Source organism: Emydura macquarii, unplaced genomic scaffold (assembly GCF_026122565.2).
Source record: "Emydura macquarii macquarii isolate MOO-44397 ecotype Brisbane River unplaced genomic scaffold, CSIRO-AGI_Emac_v2 contig_1390, whole genome shotgun sequence".
Classification (NCBI taxonomy): Eukaryota; Metazoa; Chordata; order Testudines; family Chelidae; genus Emydura; species Emydura macquarii.
This window is the reverse complement of record NW_027131527.1, coordinates 8128268-8151319: the sequence shown is the minus strand read 5'-3', so window position 1 is coordinate 8151319 and position 23052 is coordinate 8128268. Positions and strand designations below refer to the sequence as shown.

At 40.1% G+C, this 23052-nt stretch overlaps 1 protein-coding gene across 1 annotated transcript in view; it reads left to right on the top strand.

Annotated features, from left to right (window-relative positions):
- The first annotated feature begins 2010 nt into the window (after positions 1–2010).
- The window catches only part of RTKN2 (rhotekin 2), a 57951-nt gene continuing 36909 nt past the window's right edge, over positions 2011–23052 (top strand). The window contains exons 1-3 of the mRNA XM_067552938.1: positions 2011–2163; positions 10937–11136; positions 17130–17188. Coding sequence (XP_067409039.1) covers positions 2110–2163; positions 10937–11136; positions 17130–17188 — 313 coding nt within the window. The 5' untranslated portion in view covers positions 2011–2109. The remainder of the gene's footprint in view (positions 2164–10936; positions 11137–17129; positions 17189–23052) is intronic.

Genomic DNA, 23052 nt, shown 5'->3' with positions numbered 1-23052 from the left:
TAACACAATTACTGAAGTATCATCACATTAATATTGCATAATTAAAAGGAAAATTGACATCCCAAAAATACAGTTAAAATTGATGTATTACTTCAATTAAACACTGACTATAGATTGCACTCCTACCATTAAAAGATCAGGAACTGTTTTCAGTCTGTCTAAAGAACATTAATCTGAAAGAACTCATATTAACCTATTTTAGAAAAAAATAAGATAATGAATAGTAAAGAAAATGAGAGTCAAGAAAATTAATCTCTTGAAACAGGTCATTATTCAACTTTGATTGATTGTCCTGGCTAGACATTATGAAATTATTAATAAATGTTTCAATAATTTTATCCAAGTATTCAAAATAATGTATTTTAATGATACATGATCATAGTCTTGATTAATATACCTTTTAATACTCTGAAAATGCATAATGTTATTGAAACACCACAAATATTAATTGTAGTAAGGTATATGTATGTTGTCATTTATAAATTGTCATAATCTATAAATGCTGCAAAATATTGGCAACCTTTCAATTTCTATACCTACAACACTGCATGCAACTTTATTAGCATCTCATTCTAAACATCAGTGTCCAGGGATTTGTAATTCATCTACAAAAATTCATTCTGAAGTGAAGCTTCAGATTCACTGTTGTCATTCAGAAGAGCATTGAACCCTCAAAATGACTTGATTCTGCACTCTCCATTATTCAAGAGATGCCTAGAACTGGTAACTTAAAAATAAACGGGGAGAATTTGTCTTATTTTGTCTTAAAGTCTTTTAGTAGAATCCAGGTACACATATATAAAGGACCTTAAGACATGTAGACTAGTGGTGAGAAACAAAAAGACCTTTAACTTTTCCTTTTATTAAGTCTGGGTGTTCTAGCCAAAGAGCCTTTCTTCAGCACCAGCGTAGCCCCAGATCATGTTTATATTGTTCCATCACAGTCTTTTTTTACCTTACTTTTATGCATCAACAACATGCATGTAGCTCCTCCAAAGGAATAAAAGCCTTGCTTTAAGGAGTTTATGCACCACAGACCCAATCCTCCTCGCACTGAAATCACTGTGAAAACTCCCATTAACTTCAGTGAGAGCAAGAGCCGGTGTAATTTCGCAAACTGCTACCTCACAAATTGCTACTGGTAGCAGTTATTGACACTCATGGGTGTCCTGTTTTGTTGCCTCTGCCTTTCACCATCTTCTAGTCCAGGGGTAGCAAATTGTTACAGATGGGGGGACGGGCCACTTCCAAAGTCTCCTTCAGCAGCTCAATACATCATGTTAGATAGGGAGAGAACGGCTATATAGAAGCACTGGGCTGAGCCCTGCCTCTCGGAACACAGCCCGGGGACAGTGGTGCTGGAGATAGGGGTGCTGCTGCACTACTTGCTTGAAGCAGTAATAACAAACCCCACTACTTGGTTTCCATCAGCAGCACCTCCACTATAAAAATTGTTCCAGGACTCCCATGCTGGGCAAGCTGGTGTGGAGCAGCACTCTCCTGCCAAGGGCCCCTCTGCCCCCCACATCCTATTTTTGCAACCGCTGCAGAAGGTGACTGTCACCCCCTCGGACCCGTTCTCAACCCCGGCTCCTACCCCCGGCCCTGACTCTGCCCCGCGGCCCCTCCCCTTTCCCCTGCCCTTCCCGTGGAGCGCGCGCACAGACTCTGCCCATCCTCTCCCGGATTCGCCCCTCTCTGCCCTCGGGGCGGCGTCCGGGAACAGCAGGGAGCATCCTGCGATCCCGGATCGCAGGGCAGAATCAGAGCAACGGCTTCAGTGGACGTTACTGCGCATGCTCTGCTCCGGCAAAGCAGCAAATTCTGACAGGCGTGATAGGCATATACGTCACGGACGCGTGAGGCGGGCGCAGCTGCAAAGGGCTACCTCAGAGCGCGACTCGCGTGAGTGGTTACCATTGGTGGAAGTCGCCCTGGGGGCGGGGCCCCGGTGGCCACTATCGTCCAGGGCGAGGCAAAGAGGGGCGTGGCCTAGCTGTGGATCGGGTAGGGCTGCGGCTGCCGTTGGGCCGGACAACAGGCAGAGGAGGAGCGGCGGGAGTTTTGTTTTGAACGCGCTGGGGCTGGCGCCGCCGTGGCCGGCCGGAGATGCGGCGCTGTCGTGGATCTTCCTGGGGCGCCTGCCCGCAGCAGGAGGAGCCGGTGAGCCGCTTCGCCAGAGTTGTTTTGAGGGGCAGTCCAGTGCTTGGAGCCTACGGAGCCGGGTCTCGGCCCGCTTCCCTTCGGCAAGTGCATGGGGAGCGAGCCGGCACCCCAAGCCAGCACCGGACGCGGGAGGGGGTGAGGCTGGTACTGGGCATGCTCAGTAACGTCTACTGAAGCCGCTGCTGCCCTGGCTCTGCCCTCCCTGGGGGTCGCGGGCTGCTCCCTGCTGTTCTCCGGGGCAGAGGGGCGAATCGGAGGGGGGATGGGCAGAGTCTCTGCGGGGCAGACTGACTGCACGGGACGGGCAAGGAGGCGGGGGGATGGAGAAGGGCTGAGGGGCATAGTCAGGGCCGGGGATAGGAGTCGGGGTCGAGAACGGTCCGAGAGGCCCCCCCCTCCCCCGGGCTAGAGAAGGTCGGAGGGGGTGACACTGATAGTCTGCAGTGGCTGCAAAATTACAGGGGGGGGGGTGCTTCCTTTTTGCCCCCTGGCGGGATGGTGTCTCTGAGTATCCGCTTCCCAGGCTGTGTTCTTAGTTAGGGGCGTGGTGCCATCCAGTACCTAGGCACAGTGGCTCTTCCCCATGTGGTATGATGTATTGACCTGCCAAAAGAGACTTGATCCAGTGAAATATTTCACATGCGTCCCCCCTTTCCAAAAATTATAATTATCTTATTTGTTTTTAGTGTTTAAAATCCCTTATCCGTTTATATGTATGCATAAAGCCACATAGCCATTTACAAATGTCTTAGCTGCTGTTAGAGTGCCTGAGCTTGACTGCCTTTTTCTTGTAAACCACTGAAAATTTAATTTCACTTCTTTAAATTAGTTACTTTTTAAAAAATCCTATTTTGATTACTCTTCATTTACCTTTGTCAACACTGTGCGGTTGGATGTCAGGGCAACCGTAGAAGATTGCAAGAGTCCTTTCCCAATACACTGTTAATAATCAGGCTCTTGACCTGTTTTGGACCTTTTTAAAATTTTGTATATTCCAGGTGTATCACCCCATTTTATTTTATTTAAGTCCAAAGAGAAGAGTGAAGTAATGGAGCCCTCCTAGAATTTAGAACTGGAAGGGACTGTGAAAGATCATCTATGCTTGGTCTACATACAGAATTAGATCCATGTAAAGCAACTTAAATTGACTTAATTATGTCAGTCTGCACTAGAATGCTGCTTCCCTGAAGTAAGTGGGCTGCTATTCTGACATAATAACACCACCTCCATGAGAGTTGTAGCGCTTATGTCCGTGTAGTTAGGACAACACAGTGTCTGTGTAGATATTACTTACAATAGCTGTTGGCTGTCATTCTTGTCAGTTTCAGGGCTGCCTTCCACTTAGAGCTACAGCCAGTAGAGCCCAGAGCTGGAGCCCTGAAACTGACAAGGATGTCAGTTTCACTGCTAGTAGGCTCCCTGCTGGGAAATTGAGCCCCTGCAGGGCTCAGAACTGGGGCTGTTACCCTAGTGCTGGTTGGGGGCTCCAGCTGTGAGCCTCACTTTGGTGTCAGTGCCCCACACTCGACTGACAATGGCCCACAATGCCTCACTTCAATTGATGCAAGCACTCCTGGTGAGGACATGTGCCACTGGCAGGAGGAGGATAGTGTGGATGCCAACAGCCTATTTGAATTACTGTGGTGGCTGTAGGTCGACCTAAATTAAGTCGACCTAATTTTGTCTGCACTGAGGCAGGACTAAGTATTAACTAATAATCCCTGCCAGGTGTTTTTCTAACCTTAAAAATATCCCATGATGAAGATTCCTCAACCGCTCTAGATAATTTGTTCCAGAGCTTAACTACCTTTACAGTTTAGGAAAAAAAATCTTATGTCTAATTCTCAATGTCTCTTTCTGCAATTTAAGCCCATTACTTCTTGTCCTGTCCTCAGTGGATATGGAGAACAATTTATCACCCTAATCTTTACAAAAAATCTTTTATTTATTTGAACTGTTACAGTCTTCTCTTATCCAGATTAAGCAACCTCAATCTTTTCTCATAGGTCATGTTTTCTCCAGTATGTCCCTGTCTTTCCCAAAATGTGTGTGCAGAACTAGATGCAGTATTCCAGTTGAGACCTTATCAATGCTGAGTAGAGTAGAAGAACTACTACTTGTTTTGCTTACAACACTCCTGCTAATACATCCCAGAATGATATTCACTTTTTTTTTTGTCATCCACTATAAACCCAAAATGCTTTTCTGCAGTACTGCTTCCTAGGCAGTTGCTTCCCATTTTGTATTTGTGCAATTGATTATTTCTTCCTAAGTGTAGTCCTATGTGTTTTGTCCTTGAATTTCATCCTTATTTATTTAGACTTTCTCTAGGTTGTCAAAGTCCTTTGAATTCCAGTCCTGTCTTCCAAAGCAAAACCCTCCCATCTTGGTGTATCTGCACATTTTATAAGCATCCTCTCCACTCCATTATCCAGTCCTTGTCCTCAAAGTAAACCTGCACAACACCTTCAAAAGACAAACAAGAGAGCTTACATTTATAGCTCTGCTGGACATGAAAAACCACAATCTCAACAGAAATGCTAGTTTTTTGGCTCATTGCAACACTTTGTATCCTAACTCTCATTTGTCTTATAACTGCAGATATATTAATTGCCTGCTTCACTTGAAATGGTTTCTTGCAACATGTGTTATCTCCTTATGCTTAACAATTTGTCCCACCTTATATTTAGCTGTGATACTCTGGTTACCTTTCCCAGACCTCAAAAAGAGATCTGTGAAGCTTGAAAGTTTGTTTCTTTCACCAACAGAAGCTGGTTTCAATAAAAGATATTACCTCATCCACCTTGTCTCTGTCACTTAGATTGTGAGCTCTTTGGGGCAGAGGACTCTTTTCTGTGACTATACAGCAGCTAGTGCATTGGGGTCCTGGTCCAGAACTAGGGCTCCTAAATAACGGTAGTAACAAAACCCTTCATTCTCTTATACTTTCATTCCTTGGCAAAGATGAAACAGACTGATGGAATGATGTGAGGCCCCTTTCTCATATAGATGCTTTTGTGCTTTACCAGAGTTGATGGAAACTTGCGTGACTTTGGTTTCCCATGATGTCAGTCTGCCATGCTAAGATCTAAATCCACTTAAAAGAAAGAGAACAACTTCAAATTAGGAATGTTTTAAAAGGAATTCATTGATGCTTATGACAAAAATAACTTACTTATGACAATTTACTTAATCTATTCAGCCATATTTGAATTGTCTAAAGTTAAACTGAATTGCTTAATATTTACTTGAGTAAGAGGGTGCAGGTGTTCCTATTTATTGTCAAGAGACTAGGTGTTAGTTGTGCCCTGGTGTTATGCTCGGTATTTTTATCTCGGTGGCGGGAATGGAGCAAACAGACAAAATGATTCCCAATTTAGCTTATTTATTAAATGAGATAATGTAAGAAAAACAGAAGCGGAGCCCTCTGCCATACAGGAACAGAAAGTCCAGCACAAGTCTTAAGGCAAAGAGTATAATGAAGATAGAATCAACCACAAGGATATAAGATGATAACTTGCAGGTATGCATGGACATATTACACTAAGGGGAAGTGCCCACGCTCATTACTATTGTTATTGTTGTCATTGGCTGAGCAACAGCAGCAGCAGCAACAATTAGTAAACAGTGAAGTGAGATTTATCTAAGCGGGTACAGGGGCGCTTACCAATGCAAGAACGAGGAGACCCATACTTCGTTCTGATAAGCGAGTGGCGACCGGGGAACCGTCCTGGCCGAGGCATCCGCTAGCGCTTCCACGGATCCACGGAGAGTCTCAACTTGGGGAGGCTCCCGGGGGTCTGATATACCCTTTTTCCCTCCTCAACTTGCAGTAAATCTTACCCAGTAATACATGACGTATATCTCAATCCCAGTAGGGATTGGGCCTTAACACTTAGTTGCTATTAGTCTATTGGTAGTTAGCTAGGGACTTCCTGGAATAAAGTGACGTTAGTTGTTTACTTCAAAAGAATTTAATCATAGCCTTACTTTTACTTTATTATTACCAAAAACAGGAATCACTTAGCTTATCAAGCATCAACAGGTGTATGTGGTCATCTCAGGACGTTCCAGACCTCAAGGCACTTCCTCCTTCGGCCCAAGGTCGGGCAGAGGACAGCGTCTGGGTTCTGCTCCTGAGAGGCCTAACTCCTGCTTTACTTGTTGCAAAAGCTTAGCAATGCTTTTAGGGCCTTGCTCTTGTCAAGCTATACTGATTTCGCGTCACAAAGTCTTGTGCGCGCCCTAACACCTGGATTTGATTTGCCTTTAAACTCTCTCTCATTTTCCCCATCTGTAAAACAGGGCCCAAACTTGTACTCTAAAGTGCTTTGTGACATACCAATGAAAAATACTATGTAGGTGTGAGGTAGTATTGTTGGATTAAGATTCTGTGCATGGAGGAAGCAAAATGATCATCAGAACACTATTTTTTTTTTAAGATCCATTATATTGCATTTTGTCATGATAGAAACATTTGGCAAATCAGTAGAAAAGCTTCATAGTGAGAAACTAATTGTCAGAAATAAATTATTGCACTGCAATCATATAGATTAAACACATTTGATTATTTGATTGCAAAAGTCTGTAGAAGAGGTATGCTAAAGTGTATGAAACTATTGCAATGAACTGCATGTACTTGTGCAAATTATTTGCTTTTAAATTGTGGAACATATGAATTGTCAATAAATGACTTACTGATGTAAACAGCACTGTTGTCCTCTGGTTTAGACTAAAAGCTGAAATTCTGAGAACCCATCTAGTTACAGTATAAGATGTAGTAGCTATTGTGGCATAGATGCTTTTTGTCCACTAAAAGCTTAGTAAATTAACTTCTCCATTCTAACTGATTCCTATGGTTTATTTCCAGGAATGTTTACAAATGTTTTAAAAATTTCTCTCACAGTGAAGGGGAGAAAAAGCCCATTTCTTTAGCCCTGAAATGCTTCAAGAAATGTTGAGATAGCAGTTCTGTAGCGAAGATTGACTTGAACATTCTTTATAAATATCATAAATTTATATTTCATAATCCACAGCTATAGCTGCTTTTGTTTTGATGAGATTCCATGGCCCTGTCAACATTGGGGAAATTTTCTAGAATTTTGCACCAAGGGTAGGAACGCTTAGAAACCGTTAGTGGGGATAAGGCCCTGGGAACTTGTGGCATCTTAACTCTTCTCAAAGCAAGTTTATACAATTAAGTTTTGTCTACAGGGAGAAGCTATTGTGAAATAAATGAGGGTGTGAATTTAAAGTGCAGTAGTTATTCTGCAATAACTTCCTATGTGGACCCTTCTTCTGCACTAAAGTGCCTGTGTATAGTTTAGTTTAATTCACTTGTAAAGTGGATTAAACTAAACCCCATGTAGGCACTTAGTGTGAAATAAGTGTCCATAGGGGGAGCTATTGCAGACTACCCATTTTTGACTATTCCCTCCACCTATAAACAAGCCTTTTAGAATATAGCGCTTAAGATGGCAGTGGCTGTCTGGGGCGTTGTCCGTGCTATTGCTGCCAGTGGTAGAGCTGAATTGGTAAAATTAACAGTTGGGAAAACTTCTAGGCATAAAAAGTGTAATGTACTGGTAAACTCTGCATTTGATTAAATGATGATCTGCCAGTCCTCCCAGTCCAGATGGCGTGCTCTTACTTTCACAGGGAAGCTCTGGAAGATTTAGAAAAGATCAAGCAATCCTTTGCAGATACAAAGAACCCAGCTGTTTCCCAAGTTAGGCTACTGGGAATCAAGTAGTTGCCTCTGTTCAAAGTAGGCCTAGATGACAGAGTGACTGAAGTATTGGTGAGTAGAGCCCTGCAAATCTGCGGCTATCTGCTTTACATGGCGGACCATTTTTGCAGATCATGGCTCAGCTTTGGATACAAATTTTGTATCTGTGTAGGGTTCTACTGGTTAGTGCTTGCACTTTGCCAATATCAGTGTAGCTGTAGAAGAGGCAATGGTAGGAAGTTCCTGGGCAAAAACACAGTACCATGAGGATGGATTTAAGTATTGTATGGCTACTCTGCTCATGGGGAAGATCCCAAGTTCAGTTTGACTTGAGGAGTACTTCCAACCAGCATGCTTGCTTTCAGAACTATTTCAGATATTGTGAGAGGGGCCGTGAGCCTTTTGCGAACTCTGGAATGAGGCCAAAGAACTGCATAGCATAAGCAATTACCAGAACTGATCTGAGTCCTCACTACCGTATCACTAAGATTTTTTTCAATAGTTTGCCTCAAAATATCTTATCAATTTCTGTCTTTCCTTTTGGCTATCTCCACTGACTTGCCCAAAGAGGCACAAGTTCAGGACATTCTACAGCAGAGCTTGGAAAACTCGCTCACTGAAAGAAAGGAGAAATTTTGCCTGAGCAAGTGGACTGACTGGGTCTAGGAAGTTATTGACTCTTTAGAGTGGGGACAGGAAAGGACAGGAAAGGCATATATGTACCACTGCTCTGTTAACAGGATGGGAGATGGAAGAAAGCAGTAATAAGAACTCCCTTTTTAAAATCTGGGAGGTGTAGCCTCTGAGTTGCTGATCCCTTTAAAAGTAGGGAGAATGGGGCTTTTGGAGTGTACAGGTGCGAGAGGAGTCCCAGCTGGGAGATTCTGCATAACAGGAGAAAAGCAGAACCAGAAGCAACAAAAGAGGTCTGCAAAAATAGGTGAGGCATGGCTGTGGTTGCCAAGCAAGTTTACCCCTAAACTGCATGTTTCCTGTACAGGATTGCTTCCTGAATTAGGAAATGTCTGGAAGGGGGCCCTTTTCCCCATTTCAGCTGATGTTCCTGGCCAGAAGTGAGGGCACTGGGGCTCACCCACCTCTCTCCTTGCCATTTTTACTCCCCCTAGCTGGAGGGCGGTAGGCTCTGGGGCTCCCTATTTCCTTTTCTCTCCCATGTGAGAGAGAAAACAGGACAGAGAGAGATGAATGTGGGATATGGAATGAATGGCGGGGGAGGAGAATGAATGGTGGAAAGGATAGAAAAAGGAGAAGGGAATAGGGAAAAACCTGTGTTTTTTCTGCATTGAAGATGGGCTATCTAATTTGCTGTAAAAATAAATTACCCAAACTCCTAGCCTCTGCAGGGTTGTCAGAAACAGTTTGTGACCCCCTTATTTCTACCTTTTTTGAGGGGACTCCATTGCTTGCTGCCAGGAGCAACCATCTTAAGGTTTTCAATCTTGTAAATCAGACCAGTTAATTGTACCACAAACCTCAATTATTTGCTAACCTACTTTGCTTCAGAGCACCCAAGCAGTTGCTCCTAGTCCAAACACATCCATGCAATACAAACCTGCCCGCTGCTTCAGAGTTCAGAAGCACCCTGGTCCCCTCACCATTGATTGAGATCAAGACACATTGCTCTAACCTGATGCATAATACAACCTCCTTCACTGCAATAGCAAACTGATAGCCTATGCAACCAATAACCAAAAGAAAAAGGGACGTTGATGGTCTGTAGCAGTTAGAGTGAAGAAAGAGGCCTGGTTCTGATCAGTGCTGCCTTTTACAGACAGCTTCTTCTGACCAGTGATAGTGCTTAGAAGCACTGGGATTAACTAGTGGTAGCTCATTTAATGAGAGGATTGGCTGATGGGTGCCAATGGCAATCTGCTGTATGTTACACACCCCCCTGTGTCCTTGCTCCACGATATGGTGCCAGCTGTGAGATCTGGCTTCCATTAACATTAATTTTCTTCTAGTAATATGAATTGTTGACAGATTTTAATATGCAGACAAAGGAGATGTTGTGCGAGTAACCCTTTGCAGATTTTCAATTTTTGGAAGGTAATATGGAATGTTAACTAAAATTCATATTTCCCACAAGATCTTAAGTATAATGCACAGAGAATATTCCCCCAATTCCCAAAAGGGCAAGGTAATATATTTCGTGCTGCATTTCAGTGATAGATGAGATATTTTATGTGTATATATATATGTAGCTTCTTTCTGGATGAAAAGTGCCTTATAAATATTTGTCTGGTGGAGAAAATGCACTTTTTTAAAGTTAATCTTTATACTATTACAAGCTAGTTGAAGTCTGACTTTCAGTTCACTTTAATAAGCATTAAATTCATATCCTATTTAAACAAGGGATAGTTGCATCATTCATTCTACCTTTTTTCATATTCAGGTGTATCTGAATTCTTTAACTAAGTTTACCAAAAAATGGAATCCACTGATGTTTATACCCCCCCTCAAGATGACCAAAGAAGGATAACAAAAAACAAGTTTGTCAGTGGAACATCTGTGTATTAAGGGGAACACAGCACACTTAAAAGAGATGGGAAAGATTTGAAATAAAAAAAAAAAAATTTTAAAGTGGAATGTTTAAAGGTTTTATATTCTGTAAGCATTGTTTAATTAGGCCTCTCAACACCTATCTGAGGAAGAGAAATACCATTATTTTACAAATGGGTTAACTGAGGCACTTATGTTAAGTGACTTTCAGATCATATAGCGAGTCACTGTCAGTACCTGAATTAGAATTCATCCTAGTCTTCTGGTTGAATGCATAATCTAGTAGGCACTGTTCATTCCAGTATTCTTTTTTATGTATGAAAAAAGGATAATTGTTTCAAATATTGAAGCAGTCTTACTATGTAGTGATTAAAGACCTAGGGTACCAAACACTTCCAATGATATAGTAAATACTTAGTTCTTCTAAAATACTTAATATAATTTCTTACTGTTATTAATTGGATTTTATTGTATTTCTACAATGTTTGGTCTCGATAATCGTATATGTATCTTGATATCCAGGAATGCAGCATTCAAGAAAAGATTGACTTTGAAATCCGCATGCGAGAGGGAATCTGTAAACTGCTTACAGTGAGCACCCAAAAAGACCAAGTGCTGCATGCAGTTAAAAACCTGATGGTGTGCAATGCTCGCATACTTGCCTACAGGACAGAGCTACAGAAACAAAAAGAAGAGCCAATCACGTTCAAAACTGGAGGATGGTCAGTAACAATCTTGAGTGTTCTATTACAAATTGAGAAGTCTGTGGCAAGCATTAGGCTGTGATTTAAAAAAAACCCCAAAAAACTGTTTAGGTTAGTGTTGCAGCAGGAAGCTTACCCAGAAAATTGGATCACTTACGGCCTCCCTCTCCCCACAAAAAAACCACACAACAACTTGATCTTTGCATTGTACTGGAGCATTAAATCTGCATTTTATAACCTCATTTCAAGCTATTGGGTTTGGTATTTTAGAAAATGTAAATTCAGATAATTTGTTCTCAACTAGAACATAATATGAGCATTATTCATTAGTGTTCAGGCTGTAAGTGTGGGATACCTTCATGAGCATGTTTTGTACAAGTCAACATTCTGTTGTTTACACTGAACATGCACAGAGTTGTCAGATTAGGTGTGTGAAGGGACAAAGCATGAAAAACTTTATGGGAATAATTCCAAAACAGCATATATTTCTAGTCTACAATCTTTAATGCTTTCTAAATGTACTTTAATGATAGACACACAGTGGTTAATTGGTACCCTCTGCTGGCCATTTTAGTTACCTACATCATAGTCCTCAAAATACACAGTTCTTCATAAACATGGAAAAAAAATAGCTTGTCTGAAAATATCCTCAAATTATAACTCCTGAGCATAACCAGTTTATTTGTATAATGTTTCTCTTCAAAAGGGAATAGAATTTGTATGCAATATTGAGAATAGTGATACAGAGAGATTTCTTTCAGATTATCATTTTAATGAAGTATTATGTAGCAATTTAATGCAGAAACTCTTCAAGCAACTATGGGCTTAGTCCCAATGACTTGTCTCCATAGCAACAAAGTTCTAACATTTTGCATCTAGAAATGTTGCCTTTTGGGGGAAATCTAGTTGAGAATTTTATTTTGTGGCCACATTAACTCTGATAATTAAAGCTAATTTTAAAAATTACTGCTTATGCACATAACCCTAATCACAGTACATTTTATGGCATCATCAAATTTTTCCAGTTATATTGCTTTTTCATAACTTTTTAAAGACATATGAGACTCTTTTGTTTTTCCCTCACCGAAAGCAGAGAGACCAAATATTTATGCTGATTCTTAGATCTGTAGGCCTTTGATACCATTGATCACAAGAACGAGAGTCCTGTAGCACCTTAAAGACTAACAAATTCCTGCGGGCATAAGCTTTTGTGGGCTGTAACCCACTTCGTCAGATGCATGAAATGGAAATCACAGATAGGTGTGTGTATATATATACATCCAAGGGTAAGAAACAACAATGGAGAGGGCAAGTGCTAACAAATTCCATTCAGTTAGAGTAGATGAGGCCTATTCGCAATCGTTGATTAGAAGGTGAGAATGTGTGAACAGTGACAATTACTTCTTGTAATGAGAGAACCATTCCAAGTCCCTGTTTAGACCCAGTCTGATTGTATCAAGTTTGCATATGAGTTCCAGCTCTGCAGTTTCTCGCTGAAGTCTGTTTTTGAAGCTTTTTTGTAGAAGTATGGCAACTTTCAAGTCAGCTACAGAGTGTCCTGAGAGATTGAAGTGCTCTCCAACTGGTTTATGGATGTTACCATTTTTTATGTCTGATTTGTGTCCATTTATTCTCTTGCATAGTGACAGTCAGGTTTGGCCAATGTACACGGCAGAGGGGCATTGCTGGCACATGATGGCATATATTACATTAGTAGATGTGCAGGTGAATGAGCTCCTGATGGTGTGGCTGATGTGGTTAGGACCTGTGATGGTGTCACTAGAGTCAGTGTGTGGGCGGAGTTGGCAACGGGGTTTGTTGCAGGGATAGGTTCCTGGGTTAGTGTTCTTGTTGTATGGTGTACGGTTGCTGGTGAGTATTTGCTTCAGGATGGGGGGGGCTATCTGTAAGCAAGGATAGGCCTGCCTCCCACAGCTTGAGCGAGTGAGAGATCATCTGCTAGGATAGGTTGTAGATCCTTAATGATGTGTTGGAGAGATTTTAGCTGGGGGCTGTAGGTGATGGCCAGTGGTGTTCTGTTGTTTTCTTTGTTGGGTCTGTCCTGTAGTAGGTGACTTCTGGGTACCCATCTGGCTCTGTCAATTTGTTTCTTCACCTCCTCAGGTGGGTATTGTAGTTTTAAGAATGTGTTATGGAGATCCTGTAGGTGTTTGTCTCTGAGGGATCGGAGCAAATCCAGTTGTGTCTTAGGGCTTGGCTGTAGACAATGGATTGTGTAATGTGTCCAGGGTGGAAGCTGGAGGCATGAAGGTATGTATTGCGGTCAGTTGGTTTTCGGTATAGCGTGGTATGAATGTGACCATCCTTTATTTGTATTGTAGTGTCCAAGAAGTGGATTTTTTGTGTGGACTGGTCCAGGCTGAGGTTGATGGTGGGGTGGAAATTATTGAAATCCCGGTGGAATTCTTCAAGGGACTCTTTCCCGTGGGTCCAGATTATGAAAATGTCATCAATGTAGTGTAGGTAAAGAAGAGGTGCTTGGGGACAAGTTTCAAGGAAGTAGTGTTCTAGGTCAGCCATAAAAATGTTGGCATACTATGGGGCCATGCGGGTGCCCATAGCTATGCCACTGACTTGAACATATAGATTGTCTGCCTCCAAATCTGATGTAGTTGTGGGTCAGGACAAAGTCACACAGTTCAGCTACCAGGTGTGCCATATCATCATCAGGGAAAATGTTCCTGATGGCTTGTAGTCCATCTTTGTGTGGAATGTTGGTGTAGAGAGCTTTTACATCCATAGTAGCTAGGATGGTGTTTTCTGGGAGATCACCAATGGATTGTAGTTTTCTCAGGAGGTCAGTGGTATCACGAAGATAGCTAGGAGTGCTGGTGGCATAGGGCCTGAGGAGAGAGTCCACGTAGCCTGACAGTCCTGCTGTGAGAGTGCCAATGCCTGAGATGATGGGGTGTCCAGGATTCCCAGGTTTGTGGATCTTGGGTAGCAGACAGAATAACTGTGGTTGGGGCTCAGGGGGTGTGTCTGTGTAAATTTGTTACTGTGTTTCTTTAGGGAGTTTCTTAAGTAGATGTTGTAGTTTCTTTTGGTATTCCACAGTGGGGATCGGACGGTAGTGGCTTGTAAAATGTGGTGTTGGAGAGTTGTCTGGCAGCCTCCTGTTCGTAATCTGATCTATTCATAATGACTACAGCACCTCCTTTGTCAGCCTCTTTGATTATAATGTCAAAGTTGTTATTGAGGCTGTGTATGGTGTTGCATTCTGCACGGCTGAGGTTATGGGGCAAGTGATTTTGCTTGTCTACAATCTCAGCTTGTGCACGTCGGTGGAAACACTTTGACTTTATTAGCACTTACCCTCCCCATTGTTTCTTACCCTTGGATGTATATATATACCTCCTATCTGTGATTTCCATTTCATGCATCTGATGAAGTGGGTTGCAGCCCATGAAAGCTTATGCCGCAGGAATTTGTTAGTCTTTAAGGTACTACAGGACTCTCATTGTTTTTGCTGTATACAGACTAACATGGCTACCCCTCTGGAATTATTGACCACAAGGTAGTTGTCAGGGTGGATAAATATTGATGATTTAAAAACAAATCTGATTTTTGTATTTAAATCAGATTTTTTTTTTTATTTAAATTTTCTTTTTAAGAAGAAAAACATCTTTTTAATATGAAATTTGAATTTAATACAAAATGTATTCAGGCCTAAATTTATTACAATCTCTTAAAACATTTAAATAAAAAATAAATCTGCTGAATCCATGAACCTCAATCAAAAACTTTGAGTAAAAGACTGCTGTTCTATATAAAGAAAGATGTTTTCCCTTTGATTCTAGCTTCTGCGGTCAAGCTTTATAAATATGGTGCAATAGGTCAGTTTATCTCATTATTAAGAGACTTGGGTGAGTGGGAACTTAAACTTCAGTCACTTTCATTTAGGAATATTTGAAAATTTTCCCAAGATGACCTGAAATAATCAGTTAAATTCACTGACTACAGTTATTCCCTCAATTTAGTTGTAACTGCGAAATATGGTTTGATAAGGGAAGTTAATGTATCCAAAAAATTTAAGATGGTGGTGTTTAATAAAAATAAATTTTATATGCTATTTTGTATGTTGCTTAAATTTACTTCATCCTCATGCAGCATGACACAAATCATAAGCAAAACATTATCTAGTAAGTGAGCAATATCTTTCACCATTTTCTAAAATACTGAGATGTACAGTTAATGAGAATCTGAAAATATTAAACTATCTAATTGCTTAAATAAATGTATATAGTTATAATGTACTCTCCTACGTAGCCAAAAGATGTACCAAATCTAATGTCAAGGCTCGATTTACAAGTAAATCAACATGTTTTAATGCTTATATCAACCAATGAGAGTGCACCATTCTTTAGAAAATAACTAAAGTATGAATGGAAATGTTGGTTAAAATCCATTATTTAATTTGGTTCTTTCTGTTAGGTGATTTAAATCGCCTTGATTTTAAATAGTCCACCAGTGATAGTGGTGATACATTTGCAGATCAAAGCATAGATACCTAGTGATACATTTGAGTGTCTATGCTGTCTTTTTCAAGGATTTAGAGAACAGCATTGGATGTCTGCTTGTCTACCCTGAAAGCTCTCTTTGACAGGGACTGAACAGAGTTCTGCCTCCATTCAGGGGGCACGTGAGACCATTTAAGGGGAGCTTTGTGTTGCAGAGTTGTCAGCATTCCGACAACACTTGGGGCAGATCTACACTTAAAAAGCTGCAGTGGCGCAGCTGCACTGATATAGCTGTGCTGCTGTTCCGCTTTAGTGAAGACACTACTGTGCCAACAGGAGACTTCTGCCATCAGTGTAGTTAATCCACCTCTGCGAGAAGCTCTTCTGCTGACCTAGCACTGTCTACACTGGGGGTTAGGTTGGTATAACTATATTGCTCTAGGGTGTGGATTTTTCACACCCCTAAGTAATGTAGTTATATGGATATAAGTTTGTAAACCTGGCCTTGGATCTTTTCTCTGCTTTGAAGGGTCATAGTGTAGTTGATTATCTGTTCCAGTGTCTGACATTTGGTTGAGGTTCAATCCAGATAAAACTGGGGGTGACTGATTGTGGGAGGCAATTGGATGTAATTGTGGAAGACTTCTGGCCTCTCAAATTAGTGGTGTGCTCACCTTTTCTTACTTGGATTTACAATCTAGGTGTTCTAGTTGCTTCTGGATGCCCAGATATCAGTAGTGACTTGGACTTCTTAAGTGATAGGAAAAATTGCAAATGGATATGGAGCTCACTACTGTTCGTTCTTTGCTATCTACTTGTTGGTACATTACAGTATGATTTTCATGGGACTATCTTTGAAGACACCTTGAAAACTTTAGTTAGTAGAGAATATGGTGGCCAGCACACTTAGTGGTGGCTCTCACAAGGGAACACTTCACAGTAGTGCTTCAGAGATTGTAATGGCTCCTGATTTATTTCTAGATTCAATTCTAGATGTATTGATCTGAGTTTCTCTTGTCCAAACCTCTGGTAACTTGGATGTTAATTATATCTCTGAAAACCCAACCCTTGGCAATAAGAACTGTTTGTCAAGGAGGAGACATTTATCTCTGAAACTTTTAATACAACAAATGGAGTAAGTTAATTATAGTCTCTTTATCTGTGTGTGTGGAGGAAAAGGAAAAGCAATAAGCATAACTAGATTCTCTTGGAGTTGGAAAACGCAGGGAAGACAGATTTACTCACTTACCTTTTAATGTCCAGTTTAAACAATGTAAAGATATAATCTTCTGTAAAGGTAGGTACATTTACAATATCTTCCTTCAAGAACCCAACAGCTTAGGTGTGGGTGCCTCTATATCCAAAAGTAGCTAAATTCTTCTTTAAAGAAAAACATCTACACTGAACACACATGAAACTTTAATCATAAATCTATTCATATGTGGAAGTTTGAAAAACTCCTAATGTTGTTCAAAAATTTGCATTTAGAGGTAAAAGTACATTATCCCAAGCTTCTTTTTCTTTTGGCAGGTGTTCAGATATTCGGACTAAAGAGCGTACAGCATGTAGAGGAAAGGTTGCCATATCAGGTACACATTTGGGTGATTGTTTCATTTTGTTGTAAATGTAGAAAAAAATTGAAAAAATTAAATATATTAACAGTTCCCAAGCATTACAAAGTATATATGATTGGACGGTGTTTTTCATTTTACCAAATATACAAACAAGGTGGAATTTTTAAAGATGCCTAGGTGATTTGGGTCCATAAGTCATTGCCTTTCAGTGTAACTAGTGATTTTAAATCAGTGGCTGGGGTTTTCAAAAGCACCCAAATATCTTCCTATTACTTTGAAGCACTTTTATATTATGGAATGCTTTTGTATCTATCTAAATGCTTAAACACATTTGAAAGGAGACTACAAAATATCAGTAGCAAGCAAAAGATTTCAATCATCTGGTAAAACCACCACTGTGGATGGGTTTGTAGTAAGGACCAGCAAATACCAACAAGATACCATAGATTGCTCGGTTCATTTATGCCACAAATTCTCCTTTTCGCATTGTTAACAATAAACACTTCATTGACGTGGTCCTTACGACCAGGCTACACTCCACCTGGTAGAGCAGACATTGGTGGAAGGTTGCTAGATATAGTGTATGAGAAGGAATTTGAACAGTGTGCAAGAAATACTGAGGGGAAATTTGCCAGTTTAAGCCTTGATGGGTGGAGCAATGTACACAATGATCCAGTAATGTGTGCCTGTGTGACAACAGACGATGGGGTTGCATGTCTTTCAGAAACAATAGATACATTGGGATATGCCCACACAACAGAATATTTAAAAGTGGCAGTGAAAGCTGTAATAAACTGTGAACAAAAATTCAACTGTCAGGTGTGCTGTTTTTGCACAGACAATGCTGCAAACGTGGCAAAGATGAGAAGATACTTAGAAGAAGAAATGGAAGGATGCTGCTTAATAACATATGGCTGCAGAGCCCATTTAATGCATCTTTTAGCCAAAGACTTAAATATGTCTTCTCCAGGAATAAAAGAAAATGTTGTTGAAGTCGCAAAATACTTCCGTAACAACCATTTTGCTTCAGCTTCACTGAAGAGAGCAGGAGGATCCAAATAATTCTCCCTCAAGATGTTCGATGGAATTCTGTGGTTGGTTGATTTGAACAATTTATTAAGAACTGGCCCATTCTCATAAATCTTTGTGAAGAAAACCGTGGTAAAATAGATGGAAGTATCTCATCCAAAGTATCTGGATTAAAGGGGAATGTAGAGGTTATGTTCAGTATACTGAAGCCTATATCCATAGCTATATCCATAGCCTTAAACAGCTGATGCTGTTGAAATTTGGAAGGCAAGAGACATTGAAGAAAGAAATACCTCACCAGAAAGTTAAACTGCGGGCAATAAAGAAGTGAATGGATCAAGCACTAACTCCACCTCATTTTCTTGTGGACATTCTCGACCCCCAGATACAAAGGTAGATGCCTAACATCTGAAGAAAATGATGCTGCCATGGCATGGGCATCTCAAAATCACTCCTCAGTTATGCCAGTCATAATAAATTTCAGGGCAGGAGTGGAACCATTTAAACTGTACATGTTTACTGATGATGTTTTGAACAAAGTCACTACCCTGCATTGGTGGAAATCATTAGCCTGGCACCTTGAAACAGAGTCCCTTCATTTGCTAAGCTAACTTTTCCCAGCAGTAGTTTCCTCTGCAGGCAGAGAGAGAATATTTTCATCCTCTGGTATTATTCACTCAAAGCTAAGAAATTGACTGGGAGTTGAAAAAGCAGGAAATTCGTATTTGTTTGTCTATGAATAAAAATGACAGTGGGAGTGGGGAAGATGAGAGCTAGTTGTAGAAGTTTTAAGGATAGTGTACGTTTTAAGAACAGTGATGACTTGTCAGAGTTAATAACATTTGAAAATTAAAAATAAAAAGTGTAAGGACAGCCGTTAGCCAGCAACTCAGGAGACTGCTGCAATTGCAAATGTGAAATATTGATGTAACATTTCAGATTTAGTTTAATAAAATATAAGTGCTATTGTGTTTGTGTGTGTGTGATTTAGTTCTTACCATTCCTAATGTACAGCTGCTGCATCTGCAGCTTGACACAGGTAGAGTATTATTAACTCAATTTTTATTAATTTAGGAAATAGTAATCTAAAAAATTACACAAAGTATAGATGTTGTAAAATGCTGTATTGAGTTGTAAATTAACGTGTTTTAATGATCAGATTTGCACCATTGTTTAAGAAATATGTGAAGAAGTATCGGAGGGAAACTTGATTTAAATCAATCATTTCCTCTTGGTGATTTAAATCGTGATTTAAATTGCTGCGATTTAAATCGTGATTTAAATTGCTGCGATTTAAATCGTGATTTAAATTGCTGCGATTTAAATCGTGATTTAAATTGCTGCGATTTAAATCGTGATTTAAATTGCTGCGATTTAAATCGTGATTTAAATTGCTGCGATTTAAATCGTGATTTAAATTGATTTAAATCGTGATTTAAATTGCTGCGATTTAAATCAATTCACTCTGGACTAAATATATTAATTTACTTAAAAAAATGTTAAAGGCTTGGGATGAAAATTTCAGAAGCGTCCAAGTCCCTTTGAAAATGGATAGGATTTGTTAGGTGCTTTTAAAAATGTTTTCTTTCATCCCTAATAGCCTGACTTCTACATGATCCTGCAATGAAATCTGTAGGATCTTACAATATAATAATACTTAACTTTTATTTAGCACTTTTTATCAGTAGATCTCCAAGTGCTTCATAATCCTTTATTTACTCTCATAATTCTGCTGTGGGGTAGGGAAGTAGTATTGATTTTTTTAGATGATTTGACAAGATACGTAAGGAAACTACAGGAAACTGAAATGTAAGATTCCAAATATATCTTTCACAGTTTTATGATAGGAATTGAGGTTCTCCTGACTTCATGTGTATGAGTTTTTGTTGAAATCAAGTGTTCACTTACTGAGTACACTTTTAAAAAGATTATATTGTAGGTTCTGCACCTAAAAAGCACGTATACATGTTGGGCTAGCTTTAGCCTTAGTATAAACATGAACTACTCCATCAAGCTTATATCATGACTGAAGTTGTTGGGTCATAGCATGGTTGCTTATGGTGCCTGCACAAATGTGGTAGACATTGACAATGCTTTTTAAAATTCACTGCTTAAATGAGCAATAAATACACAAAACACAAGCTAAAATGACTCAATTGTTTAAATTACAGTAGAGAAAGTTTAAGAGTTAAATTTGTCTTTCTTTTTTGGGATGTGTGACATATGCTGTTCTCCATCCCCAAGGTTTATTGGAATCTTGTAATCATTTTGTTGGATGCTAGAGCACATAGAATAAAGTTTCCACCCTTCTGAGTTTATCTCAGCATGGAGTGGGGAATGCATTCGTTATCCATAATTTTTCTTTCTCTTGTATTGTTTTCACGCCTTTAAATCCCCCCTTGCATGAATAAATTATGTAATTTATCGGTTTTACCAAGTACTTTGTCAGCAGACAAATTAAATGTTGATCAAAACTGCAAAGCATAACTGTAATTTAAAATTCTGTTTTGATAATGATCTATAAATAAAATGTCAGAAGGAATCATTGGATTTAAAACTGATTAATCGTACTATGTGAATGTATCAAATTTAAATCCATATGGATTTACAGCTAATTGTAACTGAAATTAAGATGTGTGAAAATTGATCTGCATTTTTGATAAATGGTTTACAAGTATCATGTTAAATTTGTTCAAGTAATTAAGTGCCTATCCTGATGACTTTTTCTGATTAAGATTTAAATTTTTTATCTTTCATGATGTCGAAGGAGGAATACAAAAGTAATCTTTAATCTAGTACTTTTAATTGTTAGCCAAAGTCGTTTTTTAGAACATTAAAGCAGTCATTCATGACTTTTCTATGGTTAAAGTTCCAGAAAGTTTTCTACTATAACTCCCTGGTCTCATATTTTATAACTTTTTAACCTTTGTCTTTTAGGACTGAAATTTCCATGCTCAGGTTTGTTTGTTTTTTTAATTTGAGAGAAATTCCTGTAGCATTTTGAGTTAATAAAAGGAAAATGGACAAAACCACTTTCCTTATTTTAAAGACCTCTACTTTTAGACGTTGCTACAGCTGGAAAGGCACTTTCAGAAAGTACCTTGACTGAGTTTGAAATATTTGGTATTAATTTGTAAAAACTAGGATCATCTAAAATTGTATACTGACCATTCACTGTAGAAAATTCATTAGGTCTCCTGTACACACTTAAAAATAGATGAGCCTGTAAACTCCACAACTGTAATACTTGCGTAACATAGTAAACCACACCTTAATCTCATCTAAATGTAAAATTTTGTATTTTAATGTAACTCCTGAAACTGTTTCTATAGTTGTTCTGGTGGTGGTGGTTCTTGTGTCTCTCCACCACAGCCATAGATTATTCTAGGGTTGAGCACATGATGTGGCCTGGCCTGTAGCCCAGGCATGATCTTTCATGGTGCACTCTTCCTCCAGGAGCCAGCAGACCAACTGATGTTCTGTGGTTTGCATTTCACCTCAGTTGTGTATCTGGGTTGTTAGAATAGCCCCACTTCTGAATATTGACTTTTGACCTGCCATCTCTTGTTCTGAGGTGATTTAAACATCTCCAGATCGACCAGTCCTTTTCCGCACCTGTTGGAAGGTATTTTGGCAATATCAATATGCATTTGATGTCATCATCAAGTTTTTTGAGACACATTTCCACTCATGTAGCTGTCAGTCACCTTCTGAGGCAACACTGTGCAACATGAGCCCACTCCAACCTATCTCAGAGTGACCCTGGATCACACACTAACCTTCCATGACCATCTGAAGAAGGTAGCTGCCAAGATGAAGATGAGCCAACCTGGTACAGAAACTGGCAAGTACAAGCTGGGGGGGGGGGCATCAACATCAGTGTTACGGACATCAGCAGTGGCATTTGTGTATTCTGTAGCAGAGTCCTGTCCACCAGTCTGGACCAGAAGTAGCCATACTCGACTTGTTGATGTCCAACTGAACCCTGCAATGCAGTTCACCACTGGAACCCTCAAGTCAACCCTAACAGCTTGTCTGCTGGTGCTGTTGCCCATTGCTCCCCCATCCATTCACTGTGATGATGCAACCCCTTGGGAATTCCAGAGGAATTAATGAAAAACAAATGTCTTCCCATCCACCAGGACCTTAACAACGTCCCTCACCACTGCTTGAAGTTGCAGAAGCCCTTTTGGACCCATGCTTTTAACCTTTAACAATGCAACTTCAACCCCGGTGAAGCTTGGAAAGCCAAATGGAGGTTACGAGAAGTTACAAATAAACACCTTGTAAAAGACCTGGCGGAGAAGGTCCCTGGCTTCTATCTCCCACAGAGCTCCTGGGCAACCCTAAACAGCATCTGCACAAACAGGCCATAGAACATATAACAACTCAATGCCCAATTCACAAATACAGAATAGGCACCACAGCAATACACTCTGCTACTCCAGATGCAATTGTCTGGCTTAACCATTTGAAGGTAAGGTATAGTTGTTGCTTTACATTTACATCAGCCATATGAAGAAGTGATTTTTTTTTTTTTTTTTTTTAAAGCGGTTCTGTTGCAGCTAAGATGCTTTTCTGCCATCAGGCGGCTAACTGCTCCAGCCATGTAACAGATGTCTGGTATCTTCAAGCTTTTGTAATTGTTCTGTTTCGCTGGGGACTGCTCTCCTAATATACAGTAGAGCAGTTCCAGCAAGCACATAAAGGGTGTTCACGTTTGTTGGTTTGAAGCATCATGTGATGTAGTGGTAGCTGTTCAACACATGGTCCAGCTTTTTTATGTGAGCTGATCTTTGCCACACTTGATGTGTGTACTCAGCTGTCGAATAGCAAAGTGAAAGGGCAGT